At 35.7% G+C, this 21,875-nt stretch overlaps 2 protein-coding genes across 4 annotated transcripts; both read right to left on the bottom strand.

The window, feature by feature from the left end:
* Window positions 1-26: 26 nt before the first annotated feature.
* Window positions 27-13,091, bottom strand: LOC130214593 (mediator of RNA polymerase II transcription subunit 15). Of its 2 annotated transcripts, XM_056446366.1 has the most exons (18): window positions 12,928-13,091; window positions 11,829-11,916; window positions 11,671-11,722; window positions 11,562-11,585; window positions 11,283-11,435; window positions 10,132-10,367; window positions 8,173-8,589; window positions 7,199-7,321; window positions 4,972-5,079; window positions 4,402-4,520; window positions 3,886-4,019; window positions 3,334-3,468; window positions 3,184-3,247; window positions 3,034-3,100; window positions 2,791-2,951; window positions 2,371-2,537; window positions 2,175-2,273; window positions 27-323 (listed from the first exon to the last, which is right to left on the bottom strand). In XM_056446366.1, the coding sequence occupies exons 1-18, from the start codon at window positions 12,993-12,995 to the stop codon at window positions 190-192; spliced, it is 2,349 nt and encodes a 782-aa protein (XP_056302341.1). In that variant the 5' UTR covers window positions 12,996-13,091; the 3' UTR covers window positions 27-189. The 2 variants fall into 2 exon arrangements, with proteins under 2 accessions (XP_056302341.1, XP_056302342.1); XM_056446367.1 differs by lacking the exon at window positions 4,972-5,079.
* Window positions 13,092-14,187: 1,096 nt separating this feature from the next.
* On the bottom strand, window positions 14,188-20,145 carry LOC130214594 (mediator of RNA polymerase II transcription subunit 15-like). 2 transcript variants are annotated; one of them, XR_008835622.1, is made up of 12 exons: window positions 19,954-20,145; window positions 18,340-18,427; window positions 18,181-18,232; window positions 18,070-18,093; window positions 17,791-17,943; window positions 16,991-17,045; window positions 15,887-15,974; window positions 15,729-15,780; window positions 15,618-15,641; window positions 15,339-15,491; window positions 15,031-15,229; window positions 14,191-14,628 (listed from the first exon to the last, which is right to left on the bottom strand). XR_008835622.1 is itself a non-coding variant. In XM_056446368.1 (11 exons), exons 1-11 carry the CDS (start codon window positions 20,019-20,021, stop codon window positions 15,084-15,086), a joined length of 903 nt encoding a protein of 300 aa, XP_056302343.1. In that variant the 5' UTR covers window positions 20,022-20,144; the 3' UTR covers window positions 14,188-15,083. The 2 variants fall into 2 exon arrangements, 1 of the variants encoding a protein (XP_056302343.1); XM_056446368.1 differs by having other exon boundaries at window positions 14,188-15,229; window positions 19,954-20,144.
* Between the last annotated feature and the right edge of the window lie 1,730 nt (window positions 20,146-21,875).

The raw sequence follows: 21,875 nt of genomic DNA, 5'->3' as shown, positions 1-21,875 counted from the left end.
ATAAATTCCGTGCCACACATTTCACATTCAAGCAGCAGTTTAAATGACTTTATTGATCAAGCAATGCACAGTTAAGGCTTTAGTGTACTGGGCTAAACAAAACAAGATTCATCAGGTAAATAAAAAGACAGAGAAAATATTAATATATTGCCATCATTCCATAGAGGTGCTAGTGCTGATGGGAAACTTCTAAGCTGAAAGACAGGCTTGCCTCACGCTTTGAGCCCAGGTGTTCAGCAGCGCGGTCACCGAGTGCTTGTCAGGGAGCTGAAGGAGTTTAGAGGTCATATTCTTATGCACAGTCTGCAGGAAGGGGTTGGCCTCTGAAAACAGAAATAGGAAGGTAAGGAAGTATTGAGTTAACACGTTTCACAGACTACAAATTGGATACATGTAGGGATAGTCCATCCAAATATGAAAATTTACTCAAGTTGTTCAATACTTTGATGAATTTCTCTGTTGTTGAACAAAACAAGATATTCTGAAGAATGTTCAAAAATATGCAGCCATTAGCCATGTTTCCATCCAAAAATGTGAATTAACTTTATGCACAAAACTGGAATATCGCATAAAAAATATGCGAATAAAGCAGCGTTTCCTTCCAACGAGTCAATAAGAACAAAATCGTCACTTCCTGATTTACTGGTGGCAAATTTCAACAGTAAAAATGTTTTTTGCTGCGGTAGGAGAAGCTATGTAAATCTTTTCCTTATTTATTAGATTACTTGCGCCTCAGAAGACGATGCCAACACGCAATGAACGCGTGGTGGCAGTTGAAGACATGAGACGCCTAGCACAGAATGCTACGGAAACGTAGCTATTGTCATCCAAAGTAGGAACAAAATATTCTGTATTAGTCAATAGCTGTTTTTTCCCCAACACTCTTCAATGTACCTTCTATCTAGCATTTTAAAAGACTGCTTAAGATAACATGCTGACATTCAAGACTAGAATTGCCACGGGGTTAAATTCACCCATAGCACTTTTCAAATGACAGATTTTCAATAAAGTATAAGTCTACCAGTGATTTTTTATTTTTTTTTACTTTACATTTTTACTTATGTTATTTTGAAATACCCTGTTGAAGTGTTGCTAAGCAATGTTTTCCCCCACTGACAGCAGTAATCAGTTTAAGTCACAATGTGGGATAAAAGCGATTAATAGATGCCAAACAGGTATTAGAGACATTAAATGCCATGAGTGATGGGGGGTCTGACGGTGGGTGATACCAGGGCTGAGTGATGTGTTCTGCGTCAGCTCAGCATCATAGCTGATGGCTAAAAATAACCATTTCATTCTATTACTTTGTGGCATAATTTTTTAGCCATATAAAAAAAGTCATTACATGGGTAAAATTTGCCCACTGGTTTACCCACGGTTTTAGATATACAGCCACCACTGGCAGTTCTAGTTCACAAATCAGACTTAAGACCCTGACCCTATACCTCAAAGGAAGTTATCTTGTGTTCTTTGTTGGGGGCAAAAAGAAGTTTGAAAAGGCTGAGAAATGGAATATTATTCTATTATTAATACATACCGACACCCCCTGCACTGCAGTAGGCATAATTGTAAACATGTTACTTGCGTGTATCCCTTAAACACAACAACGATTGTGGAGAGAGAAGAACAGTTTCGTAGACATCTAGCAGTAGTATTTAATTATATTTGATTAGATTTATTCTATGGCACAGAAAAAGAACGAGTGATGTAGATTCTACATGCGTCCACTTAACGAAAACAGAAAGAATGATGGCGCTTTGTGAGGAAGTGCAATTATCGTACTTCAGAATGTGCACCATACATTTTGACAATCTCCTGAAAAGGGTACTGCCTTTTGCAAAACACAATTTGCACTATGGAGACACAGCCCCTGGTAGAGCACTGACCAATCTGTGACCAACAGAGTGTATACATCACGTTTTGTTACAGCTCACTTGGAACCTCACCCAAGGTGGTAATAAGAAAGTACCAGATACTAGGTAAAGAATACGGTGGAAAATCCCCCAGATTTGAGCCATACCATGCAGTGGAAAATCACTTAAAATATTTCTCCCAAAATAGTTTGCTTTGGTGACCTTTTTTAAACTGCCAAAAATGAACTCCAAACTATTTTCATTTCATCCGGATTAATCAAAAGGGCGTCAGTATCAGTATATTGGGACCTTTAGACTCACCATACTGCTGACCGTCATCTTCCCAGTGAGGGCTCTGATCAGGATAGTCTGCTGGGATGCTCAGCTGAAGAGGGGGCACACTGGGAAGATTTTTATCATCTAGACAGAGACAATGGAAAGAGTCAGTTAATTAATTTAAACATTTTATTTAAGCACACATACAGGGCTTAATAGTGGGCTCGGGTTCAGAACTGACCTAGTTTGCAAATGAGATGCACCATTCCATTATTGCTGCAAAAGGACGGATCCAGATTGACCAGGAACTTGGAATTAAGCCGAGCCACTTCACCTTGAAGTATATTAGGGATGGTCTGCCGCTCATCATCCTCCAGCTTCCGTTTACGGGATGGAATTGAGGGCCCTCTTTAATGACAGAACAGATATGTCATTTTAGGAGATATGGCTGGGTGGTGTAGAGAGTTGGAAATCAATTGGTGGTCTATGGGCTTTATAAAAGGACATTTATATTACGACTACCTCATTAAAAATTAAATGTCAAGAATCATTTCGTGGCATAACATTTAGATCTGTGCATGTTACATCAGTTTTATTTAAACACATTGATTACAGTAAAGACAGCAGGCTTAAATAACCATTATTCATCTGTTGATCTTACGTTATTTGGGGTCCATGAATTGCTGTCATAGCAGGAGCAAATGTGCGATATAGCGAATGATTGAAAACTGGAGAGCGGATGTTGGCCAAGACTGCATCCAGAATTGGCTGGCACAGGTACTGTTTTTTAGTACAGGGTACTGGAGGAGGCGGCGGCGTTGGCTGGATATGAAAATAATCTGTTACTACTTTCAAATGACCAACGCTGACCAATTGACTTTATACGTTGACTCAACTTTCTTACCACTGCCATGTCATTCTTCAGTTTCTCCAGCGCTATTTCACACTTCTGTAGTGTTTTAAGTGGACACCTAAAGCAAGACAGCAAAACAAGAGAAACATTTATTTGCAAGCCAAAAGAAAAGGTCTATGTTCTACATGCCTGCCATTTTACCTTGTATTGGGGTCAGTCAATATATTGAGCAAACTTTTCATTTTGCTCAAATCCTTCTTTCTGTCTGTAAAGATCAAACATAAAAGCATGAGCCCAATAATCAATGGGAAAAACATTAATAAGCATGACAAGGGACAAACTTTTTGTTACCTTCATTCTTGTCTATTTTGTTAATCATTCTACGCAGCGGCTCAATGTACTTTGAAAGCTGCCTCAGCTTGTCCATGTACAGCTGGTCCTCAGATTGTGAGGCCCCGGCTGGGCTCATCACAGAGCTTGGGTTACCTGTAATCCATAATAAATAAATCATTTAATTTACATTATAGAAATAATAAAAATTCTGCAACTAAGCAGCGAATAATTACTTTATGTTATGAAAAATAAACAATATATAGCAGACAATTTGTAATTTTTTAAATAAAACAAAATCATGCTACAACAGAATCAATTAAGGAATCATAAAAAAAAAGTAATTTACAGAACATTACAATTACTGTGTTATTAAGTTAAGAATTATAAGACAGGAAAGTAAATGTAAAAAATGTATTACATTATTACAAAATGTATATATTTACAATGTTAACAATTAACAGCAACAGTCATAAAGCATTATTTGAATTTAATCTGTAAAATAGTATAGACTTCCTGATAATGGCTAGGATGAAAGTACTTTAGCAGTATAATAAGAAAGCATCTCTGTACCAGGAGTGTTCAGGGGTCCTGGTGAAGGCACCTGGAGGGGGTAACTCTGGGGTGTGCGTGAAGAGGCAGGACTCTGGGATGGTTGAGGAGAGGGACTGGGCTGGAACCCTCCTGGAGAAGGGGTCGGACCAGAGCTAGAAGGCAATAAAAGGTAGATTAAACCTTGTGTAGTTATGTTAATATTAGTTAGTACAATATCTGGACTGTATTAGGTATACCCTGCTAGCAGCGGGTTATTTGGCATTTTTGTCCACAGAACTCACTAGACATTTTATTTTTATGACCATTCTCTGAAGGTGACAAACCCGTCAGGCACCATAAGCCATGACACTTTCAGAGTCACCTTTGTTCCCCATTTTGATGCTTGGTTTGAACTTGCAGATTATTTTTTACTATGCATACATGCACTTGTTGACTTACTGCCAGGTGATTAGTTAATATTTAAATATTGCAGTTGAACGTACCTTATTAAGTGCCTGCTGAATTATATAGTAAAAAAAAACAATTGCACTGTACCTGACAGAGTTGGGCTGAGAGGAAGGAGGCTGGGGTGACGGCTGGGGCTGCGGTGGAGGTGGCATCGACTGGGGCGTCTGTACCTGAACTGGGGAGGGTGATGACATCATTTGTTGAGCCTTCAAAGAAGAGACATGAAAAATTATTACAAGTTTAAAGTAGCAACATGATTTGACACTGCACTGGGAAAGCAAGTTACCAAGAGATAACAGACATAGGGGCAAGCTGATCTTGCTTTGACCGTACAGCACCAATAGATGGTGCTATACAACCACCATCTAAACATACCTAGCATTCGGTTTGTCACATAATATAATAACAAAATCCAGTTCACTTACCTGTGCCACACAACTTTGTTTATTATCTCGATTTTACGACACATTTATTATTATTTAGTGCTTCTGGGCAATTTCTGACTAAATGTTTCTGACTGTGGGGTGAAAGTAGGGAATAAAGAAAGGCAGATGAGTGTGGATTTATGGACAGCCTTCACTCTAGTGTTAAGCCACTGATGTACGCAGCCACTGGGTTGCAGCGCTGAGACCCAGCACTCAGCCCTGTGGTAAATACCTGTGGCATTTGCTGTCCTCCAATGGCAACGGGGTTTTGAGGAATGGCAGAGTTCGGGGTGGCGCGGGGCAACCGGGGTGGAATTTGCATCCCAGGACGGGGCATCATCTTGGAGGAGGACAGAGGGGACAACAGACATGTCACAAGCAAAACAATAAATGCAGTGCATCAGCGGACATGAGGAAGCACATGCAAGAATGCAAACGGAAACAGATTCCACAGGTCTGCAAGCACAGATGCACATTCAGTTATGCAAAACAAAGCTATCCATAAATAAAAAGACACCGCAGTATAGCGAGCTTCCTGTCATTCAATGTGCTGGTAAATTAATATTTATGTTTAATACAAGTTAAGCTAAATCAACAGCACTTGTCTATATGATGTACTACATTGTAGTAAACAAAATGTTTTTAATAGAAGTGAATGAGGACAGTTGTTAATAGTCAAGTTACACAATGTGAACGAACTTCAATTTAATTTTAATTTGAAATAGTACAACACCCAGTCTAACTGTTGTTATAATCTTTTTAACAATCTTAACAATCAAATTTTCCAATGAAAATTCCTAATGACTATTAAATCAAGATACATGGGAAGCAAACATTATTAAATAAAACAATCTTGATTAAACAAAAGCAAACAAATTTAGGACCAAAACTAGAACAAATATTTGCCAGTGAGCTTAGAGAAATCTATTTAATTCAAACAGACAAGTCATTTTCGCAATGCATTGCTAGATATTTGTTCTTGTTTGAAGCACAAACTGGTTAAAGTGTGTTCAATTTCTCAGATTACAGGGCTTCATATGTTAAATTTGCATCCCTATTAATCGTAACGTGATTAAGATCTTTAGATATTTGTACTTAAAAACAGCTCTGATTAAAATTATCCTCCAAAAACTAATAATCGCCTCATACATTTATTCTTTTCAGCTCACTGTAATAGGTTTAACTTAAAATATATATTTTTATATTAAAATGATGCAGATTCGAACTTAAATTGCATTAAACCTGAAATATTCCTTTAACAACACTGGATGTCTAGACATAGCAAGCTCTGGGACTTCATGCTCTTTTCACATACCAGAACCATGCAGTGCAAGACAAGATGCAGTGGGTACTTCTGCATCTGCAACAAGCCTTTCGACTCTATATTTAAGCTGTGGTTGCGTTTGCCATTTGCTATCGGGAGCTCTGAAAAAAAAAAAGAGGACTGGATGCAAGGCAACCCTCGATATTTCCCTTCTGATACATTAAGGAAATAATTTAAAGACTCAAAAGAACATACCGGAGTATGTTAACAATCACTGCAAACTGCACTTGTACAAGCTAACTTAAAAAGGAACACATTTTTTGTCAGATGCATGCAGAAAGGGCTTTGTGAATTCAAAATTGCAAGCATGCAGTCAGGCTGTTAGCTGCACAAACACGCAAAATGCAAATGAGAGTAAAAAAAACTAATCACTACTCAAACTTAAACTAACTGCTCTGTTGTTTTTACAGCTCTACAACAGAATGGAGATTTGAATATCTGGATTTAATATTAACTGAGGCCACACGTATGGGACAAGGTGAATGAAAGCAACATGAAGCAAAATGTTAACATCTGCCGAATGCTCAGAGATGAGAGGGTCACCCTTCAGGCACAGAATATTTTTGGAAAAAAGTGGAAGGGGCATTTTGATGAGCTCATTTTTTGACCTGAACGTACCATATGTATATGGACCTAGCGATGGCAGGTGTTAACAAACAAAGCAGAAAGAGCATCCAGAATGCATTTGTAGAAATCGGTGTTGGGAATTTATTGACTACGAGCTATGCACCTATCAATGTTGTCAACGGTGTAAAAAATAACTTTAAAAATTATTACTTAAACTGACGTGTTATGTTGCCTTTATGCTTTTTTTTTGGGGTTGGGGGGGATGGGGGGGATGGGGGGGGGGATTTGTTATATTGTGGGTTTTAAAAACCCCTACATCTCTAGTAAAAGTAATAGAAAAATGTGGCCAGCTACTTTCAATAAAGCTTTTCCATAACCAGTTAAAACATCAGTAATGCTGTGGCCCACAACTAAACCAATACTGATAAAAAATTGATGTGCAATCCTTCAGTTGTTATTTGGCCATTCAGCCCACCACCAATCAAGGAATAAACAGTTTTGACATCCAAAAAGTGTTGAGCATGCAATCACTCCACGCTCAGTCCTCACCACGGCTTGCTGGGCTTACCTGGCCTGGCACTGCTGTAAGTTGAGACGCCTGCTGGACCTGTTGAACCTGCTGCTGCTGGTGTTGTTGTTGTTGTTGTTGCTGTTGTTGTTGCTGCTGCTGCTGTTGTTGTTGTATTCTTGCCTGTTTGTAAAAACACAGGCAAAAAAAGAAAGCGATCTAAGACAGAGACAAGCCATTATGTCTCTGCTGACAATCTGCGATCAGACGAGGCCCGTTTTACACCTGGTATTAAGATGCATTTCCAATCTAGTCACGAGTTAAATACTAAATGTAGGTGTAAAATGTACTTCCAGTGGTAGACAAAAACACATTTGATTGGATTGCTTTTGTAATTGCTTATGGGTCCAAATGTTCAAGACTGCTAACTGATTATGGAATATTTTGTGAGAAAGCCAAGCGGAAATTAAACAGCCTGCTATAAAATTGGGTTTGGTGCGTATAGCCAAAATGACCCTTTATAAGAACTGTGAGATGGTCAATTTTTTATAAGAACTCATCTGTTTAATTTATATTAAGCCTTATAATCATGTCTAATTAAAGGCGTGGCCACTTGAGTAACCAGTATCGTTTGCTCGCCATTAATGCATTTCAGTCCAGCTTTTATTTCATGTGGCTTTACACAGTCTATTGCTTTTTGGGATTATTTCGTACAATTATTGAACAATTGCTTCATTTGCAGTCTCCAGAAACCTACGAGTCATGTCACGAACACTATGTCCATATTTTTATACAGTCTATGGAGAAGCATACCCAACATACTTGTACCAAATACACAAATTACAATAAAATCAGCATCACACTGAGTGCTCCTGTCTAAGTGATGTGATGAAATAAAATGGAAAGTTGAAAAATGTAAATCTAAGTGAGCACAAGAGATCAATTTGAATGCATGTTAATATCAGGTTTAAACAAGGCTTGAGATGGATGTCACTGACAGGTGTAGGTAGCTCAAGATAGCTGCATTCTGTTACCTGCATTGCCTGCTGCAGCTTCAGCTGCTGTTGACTGAGTGCGCTCATTTGTGGATGCTGTCCTTGAACCATTTGAGGCACTAAGACTTGCTGTTGCTGCGAATGAGGGGGCATTTGAACTGCCCCTCCCTGACCCTGTACCTGGGGTTGACCTGGAGCCTGGACTTGAAGCTGCTGTTGTTGCTGCATTTGTTGGATACTTTGGGCTTGGGCCTGAGCTTGGGCCTGTGCTTGAGCTTGAGCTTGGGCCTGAGCCTGGGCTTGAGCCTGAGCTTGGGCTTGGGCTTGAGCCTGAGCCTGAGCCTGTGCCTGTGCCTGTGCATGAACTTGTTGTTGGTGCAGCTGTTGCTGCTGCTGCTGTTGTTGTTGTTGCAGTTGCTGCAGTTGTAACTGTTGCTGCATTCTGGTTTGGTGCAACTAGAGTCAAAGACATAAAGCAGAATAAATGACTATACAGAATTGTGTCACCAGGACTGGGTATATAATTGATTTGATTAAGATTTAGTTTGATTGGACTGATACTGATTCATTAGGATATACCTTCCGTACATGTCAATTACACTGTAAGGGTATGTTTACCCGAATATGAAGACGGAGTTATTAATCACCCTCATGTTGTTCTAATCATCTGAGACCATTGTTAATAATAATTCATTACATTTATATAATGCTTTTCTGGGTACTCGAACGCTTCACAGACGTATTTCCTCATCCACCTGGATGGTGAAGGAGACAAAGTGATGAAGCCAATTGTGATATGGGGATGATTAGAAGGCCATGATCGACAGAGGCCAGTGAGCAAATATGGTCAGGATACCGGGGTTACCCCCCTACTCTTTTTCGAAAGATATCTTGGGATTTTAAATGACTCAAGAAGTCAGGACCTCGGTTTAACATCTCATTTGAAAGACTGTCAATACATTAAATGTGACTTCAATTGTAAAACAGGCTCCAAGCACACTGAGAGAAGACATAAGTGAACAAAGTTGTTTTATACAGTTTTTTGGCACACAAGAGTGTTATTGAAGCCTCTAAGTACAGTTGAAACACTGATGTCACATGGAAAGTCTTGACAATGTTTATAGTTCCTTTTCTGGACTTGTTCTGGACCTTTTAGATATCATCTAAAATATCTTAAGTTGTGTTCCAAAAATGAATAAGTGTCTCAACAGAATTTTCATTTTTGGGTGAACTAACACCACTTTAAGGATTAACATTTCTCAGATAATCTTAACTAGCCTAGCAATGTAACTAGAATATGTAACTAATAAACTATCCACGTATTAAGCTGCTATTAATTTGATCTGAATTTGGGTCATTTAAGAGAATTACTTTGTTAATATCACACATTTGAGCTAAGCTTTTAAAAATTAAGGGGTTTAAAAAAGTCTCACATCAATATTAAACAATTCATTTAAATGTAGTATGGGTTTTTTTCAATAGCGTTACACAACACTTGTTTACATTTGCATGTGATACACTGTCTTTCTCGGGAAACAATGATGCAAGACATTTACATTTATTATCTTCATTTTATGAAAAATTGTCATTTGTAATTTTAGAGCTCTTTGTAATCAATAGACTGCAGGCATGCTAAAAATAAGTCTGATGGATTTTATTTCCATACATCAGAATAAATCATCATAGTCTGTTCATTTGAATGTAATCATCGTACTTAAGACTGATTGATTATTTAGCCCCATTTTATCAACAACATTTCACTCCATCTTCACTGTTCTTCTATCAATAGAAGGCAGATTATAAGTAATTAATTATATAAATTTCCATTTTCACCACAAAAAAAACAGTTATGGTTATAGTAATCTTTGAAAAGGCTGAATAGTCACGATAAAAGAATTTCCTATTTTAAGAAAATGTACTTTTAATTTGGATAAAAATATCTGTATTTGAATTTCACCCATTTTCAACACTATTTAAGTGCTACACATGGTCCATTACCTGGTTCTGTTGTTGCTGATTCTGGGCCTGTTGCTGATTCTGATGCTGCATTTGCTGATTCTGATGGTGCTGTTGGAGTTGCTGGAGTCGTATCTGTTGAAACATTGCTGCTGGCTGCTGAGACTGCATTGGTGCCTGCTGCTGCTGCGGCTGGAACGTCTGAAACTGAATGGACTGCTGTTGTTGTTGCTGCTGCTGCTGCTGTATCATCTGCTGCATGGGCCCAGCAGCGCCCGCTATGGTACACATTGCAGTAGATGTCATTTTGGGGCCACAATAAAAAATAAATCAGGAGTATTAATCAACAAAGGCTCCATTTACACTGCAGATCCTGATGGTCAATTCCGATTTTGTGACTGTATCAGATTTTTTTGATGACCTGCTTACATCATCTTTTAAAAGTGACTCGTATCTGATCGTCTGCATTTACACAGCACACGGCAAAGGCGCAATGACCAGGAAATAAAGAGCGGGCGTTGACTAACAGCTGATAATTAAAGAGTGCTCTTTTCTCTATTCCTGTATGTAATCTGTTCGCAGCTTTTGACAAGCTCTTTTACTATAGTTTATGACAGAAAGGTTCTCAATTGTCCATCTTTTTTTGATATATAGGCTTTTTAAACCTTTAGGCATCTTAATGTAATGTTCATGGCGTGATTTATGCACTAGTTTTATATTAACATTAGTTGATATTGGTTACGTGGCGGACATTGCGCTCTCTCGCTCTCGTTAACATGCTTAAATACCTATGCTTAATGACAACATAAAGCTGTTTAAGTCCTCGTGTATGAGACTTAAGGTTTGGGACTCTGCTGAAGTCTGTTCTGAAAAGAAAGTGTCAGACTTGACATCATTCGCTATGGTTTTTAATGATGGGCGACTCGCATTGACAGGTAAAAATCGATCTACCTGCTTACACAGCAGACACGAGAACACATTCACATCGGATTAATTTCCACATATGAACAAGGCCTGAATCTGATTTGAGTAAATCGGAATTCATGTGATTTGTTCCTGCTTACACGTACATGGGCCATAACCCGATCTGTGCCACATGGGAGAAAAAAAAAAAATCGGAATTGAGTCACTTGAACAGTGCAGTGTAAATGCGGCTAAAGTCTCTCTAATCAGCTGACAGCTATTGAACTTACCAGCCTGCTGCCCTCCCGCTACTCCCTGCATGCCATGTGGACCCATTGACATTTGCCCCATTCCACCCATCTGTGCACCAGGAGGACGTGGTCCAATAACCCCTGGAACACCTCCACCCACTCCAGGTAAATTCTGCAGGGCATTGATGGGATCTAAAAATAAACAAGATCACCTTGAAATTCAGCAGAAAACAGACACATATATAAAAGTATAATGTAGACTTACAAAAATCCTATAGTTTGAAATTTACTTATATTTTTTTCTTAAATTTAACTTACCAGGTCCACCTTGTGCTTTTTTATCTACAATAAAAAACATCCATTCAATATCGCATCCAAACACAACAATGCAAAAACATTTATATTGAAATCTGTGTTGGTTACTTACGGATGTCTCTAAAGTGAATTATCAGCCTCGCAACCATTGATAAATACTCCTCCTGTGTCCAAAACATCAATTAAAGATGAGGTTTTTTCATTGCACTTCTATCTATCACTGCCTAACACAACAGTTTTTTATAACAAAAACATTTAAAAAGTACTTACTCTGGTCTTTGCTTTCATAAAAACATGGCTCTCCATCTCAGTGCTGGACTTTGTGTGACCAGTTCCTGCTTTTCTCATGGCTTCCTCACTGTAATATAATATAGCAGAAGCAAATATTTAATCACAACTGATCACACAAGTGCTAGAAAATTATTACTTTGTCTTGATGTATGATTTATAGTTATGTATTTTGTAATTTAGAGCATTTTGTTTGGCGAAGAAATAACACAAAACCTACCATGATTTCAGTCATGGTTCATTTATTTTTTTACAACAATTATACATTATTACATTACAATTATTGTATAATTACAATTAAAATTATAATCACAACTAATGAAAGTGAATTATTTAGACAAATTGTAAAATTTTACTGTAAAAACACTCTAAATGGCAATATTTTTATTTTACATTTGCAAGATTTGATCAGATTAAAACAGAAACGGAAAAATATTATTTTGGTCTTTTATGTTTTCCATAGCTGTGAATATTTTACAAAGATGAGTTATTAGAATAAAACAGAATATGGATGTATTCACAAAGATTCACTACAGAAACACCATTTGATTAATCCAGAATCCTGTTGACAAATTAATTTCAATATTAGAACCATATCAGAAAAGTAATCTCAAAACACTCTCAGACAATAAAAGTAACTGTTTCTTTAAACTGACGACAAAATGAGCCAATGGGTGAATATTAGAGAATATTATAAAGACCCTAAATGAATTAATTACGATAGAGATCAAATATTGCAGGGTTTTTTTCCTGCATCACTCCACAGCCTATCTGCAGACTGTTATAGCTCACCACATTTTGGCCAGTATTTAACTTGGCTAACTTTATAGTAGCTAGCTACATAACTAAACAAACTCTAAACCGGACGTACGATATTACAGTAACAATACTGGGTTTAGATAAGTATAATTTATAAAAACACGTACAACCTGTTTTTAACAGTCCCACTGTATAATGGATGTGCTGATAACAAGTCCGAGCATCCGCTTGTTAGCAGCTAATGTTAGCTAGCTTGCTGGACTCACTTATATCACGAATGAGCTAATATAAAAATATAAACAAGAAAAAAATATATACTCACATTTGCGCCACTACTTTCTGTCGAAAGGCTGGACTCCTCCAGTCACTATCAGGACCTGGGACATCCATAATTGATAATCTTAAACAACGACGAACAAGCTGCTTCCACTTTCAGTTAGCTATGTACGTACGAGTCTTGAGTGAGTTGTTCTACTGAGTCGGATCTTTTCAATGAATTCGTAAAAACTGAGCTAAATGATTCGTTCATAAACGAACAATCGAACTGATTCTGTCTGAGCGGATCTTGAGTAAGCAGCAGTAATAAACATTTAGCTAAAACTCACAAATGCGTTTTAGGCAGAGATATAAATACATTTTGCTTTTTGTAAATGGAATTTAGCCTACATGTGAGGTCTGGCTGCCACAAACTACAACAAACACCCTTTCAAAAGACAGAAAGAGCAGAAACATTTGAATGGATCCATTATACTTATAAGATCAACGCTGGTATACATTGCATTATTTGGTCATTTATTAATTTGCAAATTTATTTTGACAATTTTTTTTTTGAATAATAAAAAGTCTGTGCCAGTTCTGTCACTGTTATTAAAAACCGAAATGGTTTAGAACACAATATAACATCAAATTAAGTCAAATACACACACATATATATGTATGTATTTCTTATTGATTTTTTTTTTTGCCTTAGCAAGAAATAATTAATAAAAAAGGTTTAACACATAATTTTTAATTTGACAAATAAATTTGTAAACTTTATTTTTAGTTCATTATAGCAGCAATCTACTATTTAAAACAGATATAGCCTGGTAATGTATTATTGCAGTACTGATTTTCATAAATGTGTTAGTTAGTGGCTTTGGGGTGTGGTTATTAGGCAGACAAGTCATGGGTGACATGTCAAATGAAAAACTTCCTTCCGCATTTATTTCACATTGACTAAAAGGCTTCCTGTCTTAACATTGTTCACTGTATTTTTAATTACTGTGTTATACTTTTGTTTATTTATTTTCATTTAGTCACCATAATCAATGTTTATGATTAGTGTTAAAGGAACATCAACCAAAACTTAAAAAACTGTTTTACCATTTACTCATACAAGTGTCCAAACCTTAATGAGATTCTTTCTTCTGTTGAATACAAAAGAAGAAATTTCAAAGCCATTGATATCATGTAAATAAAATACTATGGTAGTCAATGGCTGGTAGTTTCTAACATATTCAGAAGCAAGAAAACAGATCTAAAACAAATTATGACAAAAATATGACAGAATTTTAATTTTTAGGTTCAAAATTGATCAATTGAACTATTGAAGAATTACTTTACTTAACAATGAACACATCTTCGTAAAGGATGTAGAAGTACAGTATGTGAGAGTGTGACTAGTGATGATTCAGAATCTTCTGGTTTGAAAGGAAGTCCAAGATTCACAGTGTCTGTAATATTCATAAATTTGGGTGTATTCATTTTGGAATTTAAAATGGCCTTAACAAGTGTAGTTTCATTAGTTTAAAGGGTATTTGGCTTTATTTGATCTTAGAATTGTGGCAGGTCAGTTCACAAAAACCTCGTGACTAGACCACTTGACCTGTACTTTCTGCACTTTTGATTTGTGGTGTGTGTGCATTTATAGAATAAACACTCTCTGTTCAAATAGGCTAATTCCCACCTTGCAGGAGAGTAAGAAGGTCTCTCTTTTGATAATGTCAAACCAAGTTGTTGCTCCACTGCTCCAAGAAATGATCTGGAAATGCAAGACATTACAAAAAAATCTAACATTCAATACTTGAGGTGAAAATTTTTGCTGGTCAACATTACACCAATTGTCATTTCAGCGTTGTATAAAAGCTCTTCTATATTAAAAGAAAAATGTACAGTATATTGGAATTTAGATATGATGCATGTAAGACGACTTCTGCAAAATTGCTGTTTCATTTTTGTATTTAAGGTTCTGTATTTTTACATTTCTGCATATGTCTCCTGAATGTTTTGCATCCTTAATAACCATTCTCTATGTGAATGCAATTATCAATGTGAACATATCCAGGGCTGTAAATTACTCAAGTAAAGGCCCAGTCACAGCAAGAAAATCCATATACAATATACACATATTGTTTAATCTAAATGCAGTCTGCTGTTGTCTTACTTTGCCATTATAGTTATCGTCTTTTTAATAGTAAATTTAAAAAGGCCTATAGGTTATGATGGTGCTGTTGGAGTTGCTGGAGTCGTATCTGTTGAAACATTGCTGCTGGCTGCTGAGACTGCATTGGTGCCTGCTGCTGCTGCGGCTGGAACGTCTGAAACTGAATGGACTGCTGCTGCTGCTGTATCATCTGCACCCACTGAGGTAGATATTGCAGTAGATGTCATTAAGGGGCAACGTATGGAAAGTAAAATCAGGAGTATTAAGTGACAAAGTCTCTCTAATCAGCTGACAGCTATTGAACTTACCAGCCTGCTGCCCTCCCGCTACTCCCTGCATGGCATGTAGACCCATTGACATTTGACCCATTCCACCCATCTGTGTACCAGGAGGACGTGGTCCAATAACCCCCGGAACACCTCCACCCACCCCAGGTAAATTCTGCAGGGCATTGATGGGATCTAAAAATAAACAAGATCACCTTGAAATTCAGCAGAAAACAGACACATATATAAAAGTATAATGTAGACTTACAAAAATCCTAAAGTTTGAAATTTACTTATATTTTTAACTTAAATGTAACTTACCAGGTCCACCTTGTGCTTTTTCATCTACAATAATAAAAACATCCATTCAATATCGCATCCAAACACAACAATGCAAAAACATTTATATTGAAATCTGTGTTGGTTACTTACGGATGTCTCTAAAGTGAATTATCAGCCTCGCAACCATTGATAAATACTCCTCCTGTGTCCAAAACATCAATTAAAGATGAGGTTTTTTCATTGCACTTCTATCTATCACTGCCTAACACAACAGTTTTTTATAACAAAAACATTTAAAAAGTACTTACTCTGGTCTTTGCTTTCATAAAAACATGGCTCTCCATCTCAGTGCTGGACTTTGTGTGACCAGTTCCTGCTTTTCTCATGGCTTCCTCACTGTAATATAATATAGCAGAAACAGAATATTTAATCACAACTGACTAAAAAAAAGTGTTACCTACCATTTACAGACACTGATTAATCATTTTAAAAACAATGACTACACGATTGCTTGAAAATTCTCAGTTGGTCTCGATTTTTATTTATGTATCTGAGTACAACTTTTATTCTGTAAACTACTGATGGCATCTCTCCCCAATTTACAATATTTGTAATTTAGAGCATTTTGTTTGGCGAAGAAATAACACAAAACCTGCCATGATTTCAGGCATGGTTCATTTATTTTTTACAACAATTATACATTATTACATTACAATTATTGTATTATTACAATTAAAATTATAATCACAACTAATGAAAGTGAATTATTTAGACTAATTGTAAAATTTTACTGTAAAAACACTCTAAATGGCAATATTTTTATTTTACATTTGCAAGATTTGATCAGATTAAAACAGAAACGGAAAAATATTATTTTGGTCTTTTATGTTTTCCATAGCTGTGAATATTTTACAAAGATGAGTTATTAGAATAAAACAGAATATGGATGTATTCACAAAGATTCACTACAGAAACACCATTTGATTAATCCAGAATCCTGTTGACAAATTAATTTCAATATTAGAACTATATCAGAAAAGTAATCTCAAAACACTCTCAGACAATAAAAGTAACTGTTTCTTTAAACTGACGACAAAACGAGCCAATGGGTGAATATTAGATGATATTATAAAGACCCTAAATGTATTCATTACGATAGAGATCAAATATTGCAGGGTTTTTTTCCTGCATCACTCCACAGCCTATCTGCAGACTGTTATAGCTCACCACATTTTTACTATTTTTTATCTTAGTGAGGCCAACATTAACTTTATAGTAGCAAGCTACATAACTAAACAAACTCTAAACCGGATGTGTGATATCACAGTAATAATACTGTGTTTAGACAAGTATAATTTATAAAAAAAAAAACGTATATAAAAAAATAAACAAGAGAAAAAATATATACTCACATTTGCGCCACTACTTTCTGTCGAAAGGCTGGACTCCTCCAATCACTATCATGACCTGGAACATCCATAATTGATAATCTTAAACAACGACGAACAAGCTGCTTCCACTTTCAGTTAAGTCAACTACTCTAGAATACACCTTAAAGGGACTTTGGTTAAGTAAGCTATGTACATACCTCTTGAATGAGTTGTTCTACTAAGTCGGATCTTTTCAATGATTCTGAAAAACTGAGCTAAATGATTCGTTCATAAACAAACAATCGAACTGATTCTGTCTGAGCGGATCTTGAGTAAGCAGCAGTAATAAACATTTAGCTAAAACTCACAAATGCGTTTTAGGCAGAGATATAAATACATTTTGCTTTTTGTAAATGGAATTTAGCCTACATGTGAGTCTGGTTGCCACAAACTACAACAAACACCCTTTCAAAAGACAGAAAGAGCAGAAAGATTTGAATGGATCCATTATACTTATAAGATCAACGCTGGTATACATTGCATTATTTGGTCAATTTGGTAATTTGCAAATTTATTTTGACAAATTTGTTTTTAAACCACATACTGTCTGTGCCTATACAGTTGTGTCACTGTTATTAAAAACTGAAATGGTTCAGAACACATTATATAATATAAAACTGAATGGACTGCTGCTGTTGCTACTGCTGTATCATCTGCATGGGCCCAGGAGCGCCCACTGAGGTAGATATTGCACTAGATGTCAAGGGGCAACGTATAAAAAGTAAAAACAGGAGTATTAAGTAACAAAGTCTCTCTAATCAGCTGACAGCTATTGAACTTACCAGCCTGCTGCCCACCCGCTAGTCCCTGCATGACATGTAGACCCATTGACATTTGCCCCATTCCACCCATCTGTGCGCCAGGAGGACGTGGTCCAATAACCCCTGGAACACCTCCACCCACTCCAGGTAAATTCTGCAGGGCATTGATGGGATCTAAAAATAAACAAGATCACCTTGTAATTCAGCAGAAAACAGACACATATATAAAAGTATAATGTAGACTTACAAAAATCCTAAAGTTTGAAATTTACTTATATTTTTAACTTAAATTTAACTTACCAGGTCCACCTTGTGCTTTTTCATCTACAATAATAAAAACATCCATTCAATATCGCATCCAAACACAACAATGCAAAAACATTTATATTGAAATCTGTGTTGGTTACTTACGGATGTCTCTAAAGTGAATTATCAGCCTCGCAACCATTGATAAATACTCCTCCTGTGTCCAAAACATCAATTAAAGATGAGGGTTTTTTCATTGCACTTTTATCTATCACTGCCTAACACAACAGTTCTTTATAACAAAAACATTTAAAAAGTACTTACTCGGGTCTTTGCTTTCATAAAAACATGGCTCTCCATCTCAGTGCTGGACTTTGTGTGACCAGTTCCTGCTTTTCTCATGGTTTCCTCACTGTAATATAATATAGCAGAAACAGAATATTTAATCACAACTGATTCATGACCAAAAAAAGTGTTACCTACCATTTACAGACAATAATTATTTAGGAAAAATGATTACACGAGTGCTTGAAAATTATTAGTTTGTCTTGATGTATGATTTATAGTTATGTAGTTGAGTATAACTTCTATTCTGTAAACTTACTGAAAGCATATCTTCCCAATTTACAATATTCAATGAAGTTAGAGCATTTGGTTTGACAAAGAAATAACAAAAATTTGTCAGGATTTATTTATTTTATATATAAATTATAATAACAACAAATGAAAGTGAATCATTGGACTAATATTTTACTGTAATTACCAGTAATATATTTCACATTTGCAAGAAATTATCAGGAATAAAACAAAAAGTCAGAAATAACAAAAAATATTTTTGTGTTTTTTTATGTTTTCTATAGCAGTGAATACAATTACAAAGATCAGTTATTAGAACAAAACAGAATAGGGATATACGCCCAGAGTATTTGATTGGGTCATAAAATCCATTTCTCCAAAACTATAACATCTGACTAGAACCTATGCTTATATAGACTTAAAATTTGAAATGCCTAAATTAGCTATTGGAGGGGTGGAAATTACTGATATTAAATGTATTAATTGGTACATTAGGAAAAAAAAATGTGTTAATTAGTCTAGCTTGTACATGAAAGCTTTTGATAAATGGAAATTAAATTACCCGGTTCTGTCCACCATTAAAATTTGGCCTGGTATCAATAGGTTTTTAGTGCCTAATACGATGAAAGAACTTTATTTTAAAATCCTTCATTATTACTATTCCTGTAATTCTTTACTATCGAAATCTAATATAAACAATTATTCGCAATGCACATTCTGTAATTCTAATCTGGAAACAATAGTGCATTTATTTTTTAAAGTGCAATTTTGTAGATACATTTTGGACAGAAATATCTTGGCTTGTCTTCTCAGCTTACAAAAACGCTTTGATTTAAAGCCAGTTAATTTATTGTTTTAGATTTAGGAGTCAGATTGTAAAGTTAAATTTTTTTTAACTCTTTGTGGCCTTTTCCATCTTCACAAATGTAGAGTTATTCAGTGTTTGTCTAATTTTAGAACATTGTGTATTGACTTGAAACTTGAAATCTGTCTGCCTATCGCTAATAAAGAAAGCTGCTAAAACAACTGAACTGCTGAAAAATACTCCACAGCCTATCTGCAGACTGTTATAGCTCATCACATTTTGACTATTTTTAACTTGGCTAACTTTATAGTAGCTAGCTACATAACTAAACAAACTCTAAACCAGATGTGTGATATCACAGTAATAATACTGCGTTTAGATAAGTATAATTTATAAAAACACGTACAGACTGTTTTTAACAGTCCCACTGTATAATGAATGTGCTGATAACAAGTCCGAGCATCCGCTTGTTAGCAGCTAATGTTAGCTAGATTGCTGGACACACTTATATCACGAATGAGCTGATAAGAAATATAAACAAAAAAAAGTATACTCACATTTTCGCCACCACTTTCTGTCGAAAGGCTGGACTTCTCCAATCACTATCAGGACCTGGGACATCCATAATTGATTTGACAATCTTAAACAATGACGAACAAGCTGCTTGCACTTTCAGTTAAGTCAACTACTCTAGAATACACCTTAAAGGGAGTTTGGTTAAGTAAGCTATGTACATACCTCTTGAATGAGTTGTTCTACTGAGTCGGATCTTTTCAATGATTTCTGAAAAACTGAGCTAAATGATTTGTTCATAAACAAACAGTCGAACTGATTCTAACTACAACAAACACCCTTTCAAAAGACAGAAAGAGCAGAAACATTTGAATTGGTCCATTATACTTATAAGATCAATGCAGGAATATATTGCATTATTTGGACATTTATTATTCGCAAATTAATTTTAACAATTTTTTTTTTGAATTATATAATGTCTGTGCCAGTTCTGTCACTGTTATTAAAAACTGAAATGGTTTAGAACACAATATAACATCAAATTAAACGTCAAATGTGTGTACATTAATGTATTTCTTATTACCTTAGCAAGAAATAATTAAGGAAAACAAGGTGTAATAAATACATTTTAATTTAACTGTTAACTTTTTAAACTTTATTTTTAGTTCATTATAGCAGCAATCTACTATTTAAAACAGATATAGCCTGGTAATGTATTATTGCAGTACTGATTTTCATAACTGTGTTAGTTAGTGGCTTTGGGGTGTGGTTATTAGGCAGACAAGTCATGGGTGACATGTCAAATGAAAAACTTCCTTCCGCATTTATTTCACATTGACTAAAAGGCTTCCTGTCTTAACATTGTTAAACAAACTTTTGTTTATTTAATTTCCTTTAGTGACCATAATTAATGTTTATGATTAGTGTTAAAGGAACATCACCCAAAAATGAAAAAAACTTATACAAGTGTCCAAACCTTAATGAGATTCTTTCTTCTGTTGAATACAAAAGAAGACATTTCAAAGCCATTGACCATTGACATCATGGAAATAAAATACTATGGTAGTCAATGGCTGGTAGTTTCTAACATATTCAGAAGCAAGAAAACAGATCTAAAACAAATTATGACAAAAATATGACAGAATTAAAATTTTTAGGTTCAAAATTGATCAATTGAACTATTGAAGAATTACTTTACTTAACAATGAACACATATTCGTAAAGGATGTAGAAGTACAGTATGTGAGAGTGTGACTAGTGATGATTCAGAATCTTCTGGTTTGAAAGGAAGTCCAAGATTCACAGTGTCTGTAATATTCATAAATTTGGGTGTATTCATTTTGGAATTTAAAATGGCCTTAACAAGTGTAGGTTCTTTAGTTTTAAAGGGTATTTGGCTTTATTTGATCTTAGAATTGTGGCAGGTCAGTTCACAAAAACCTTGTGACTAGGCCACTTGACCTGTACTTCCTGCACTTTTGATTTGTGGTGTGTGTGCATTTATAGAATAAACGCTCTCTGTTCAAATAGGCTAATTCCCACCTTTCAGGAGAGTAAGAAGATCTCTCTTTTGATAATGTTAAAGCAATTTGTTGATTCACTGTTCCAAGAAATGATCTGGAAATGCAAGACATTATGAAATAAATGTGAATCTAACATTCAATACTTGGTGAAAGGTGTAAATGTTTGCCGGGCAACATTACACCAATTGCCATTCCATCCAGCGTTACATGCAGGGATGGACTTAGTGATTTGGGGACCCTAAGCAATTCCAGGTATGGGGCCCTAAATATTGTTTTCTCTCTAGATTCAGGTTTTTTTAATAAATAAACTGCATGTTAAAATATATATTTTAAGTGGAACCTTTTTAATTTAAAATTAGATACAATATATATTCACAAATAAAAAGCAAGCTCGCAAACTATGTACAGTTAATTAGCCATAATAATTTAATATTTGGATGTGC

Source organism: Danio aesculapii, chromosome 21 (genome assembly GCF_903798145.1).
Source record: "Danio aesculapii chromosome 21, fDanAes4.1, whole genome shotgun sequence".
Classification (NCBI taxonomy): Eukaryota; Metazoa; Chordata; class Actinopteri; order Cypriniformes; family Danionidae; genus Danio; species Danio aesculapii.
This window is presented reverse-complemented; position numbering and strand designations above follow the sequence as displayed.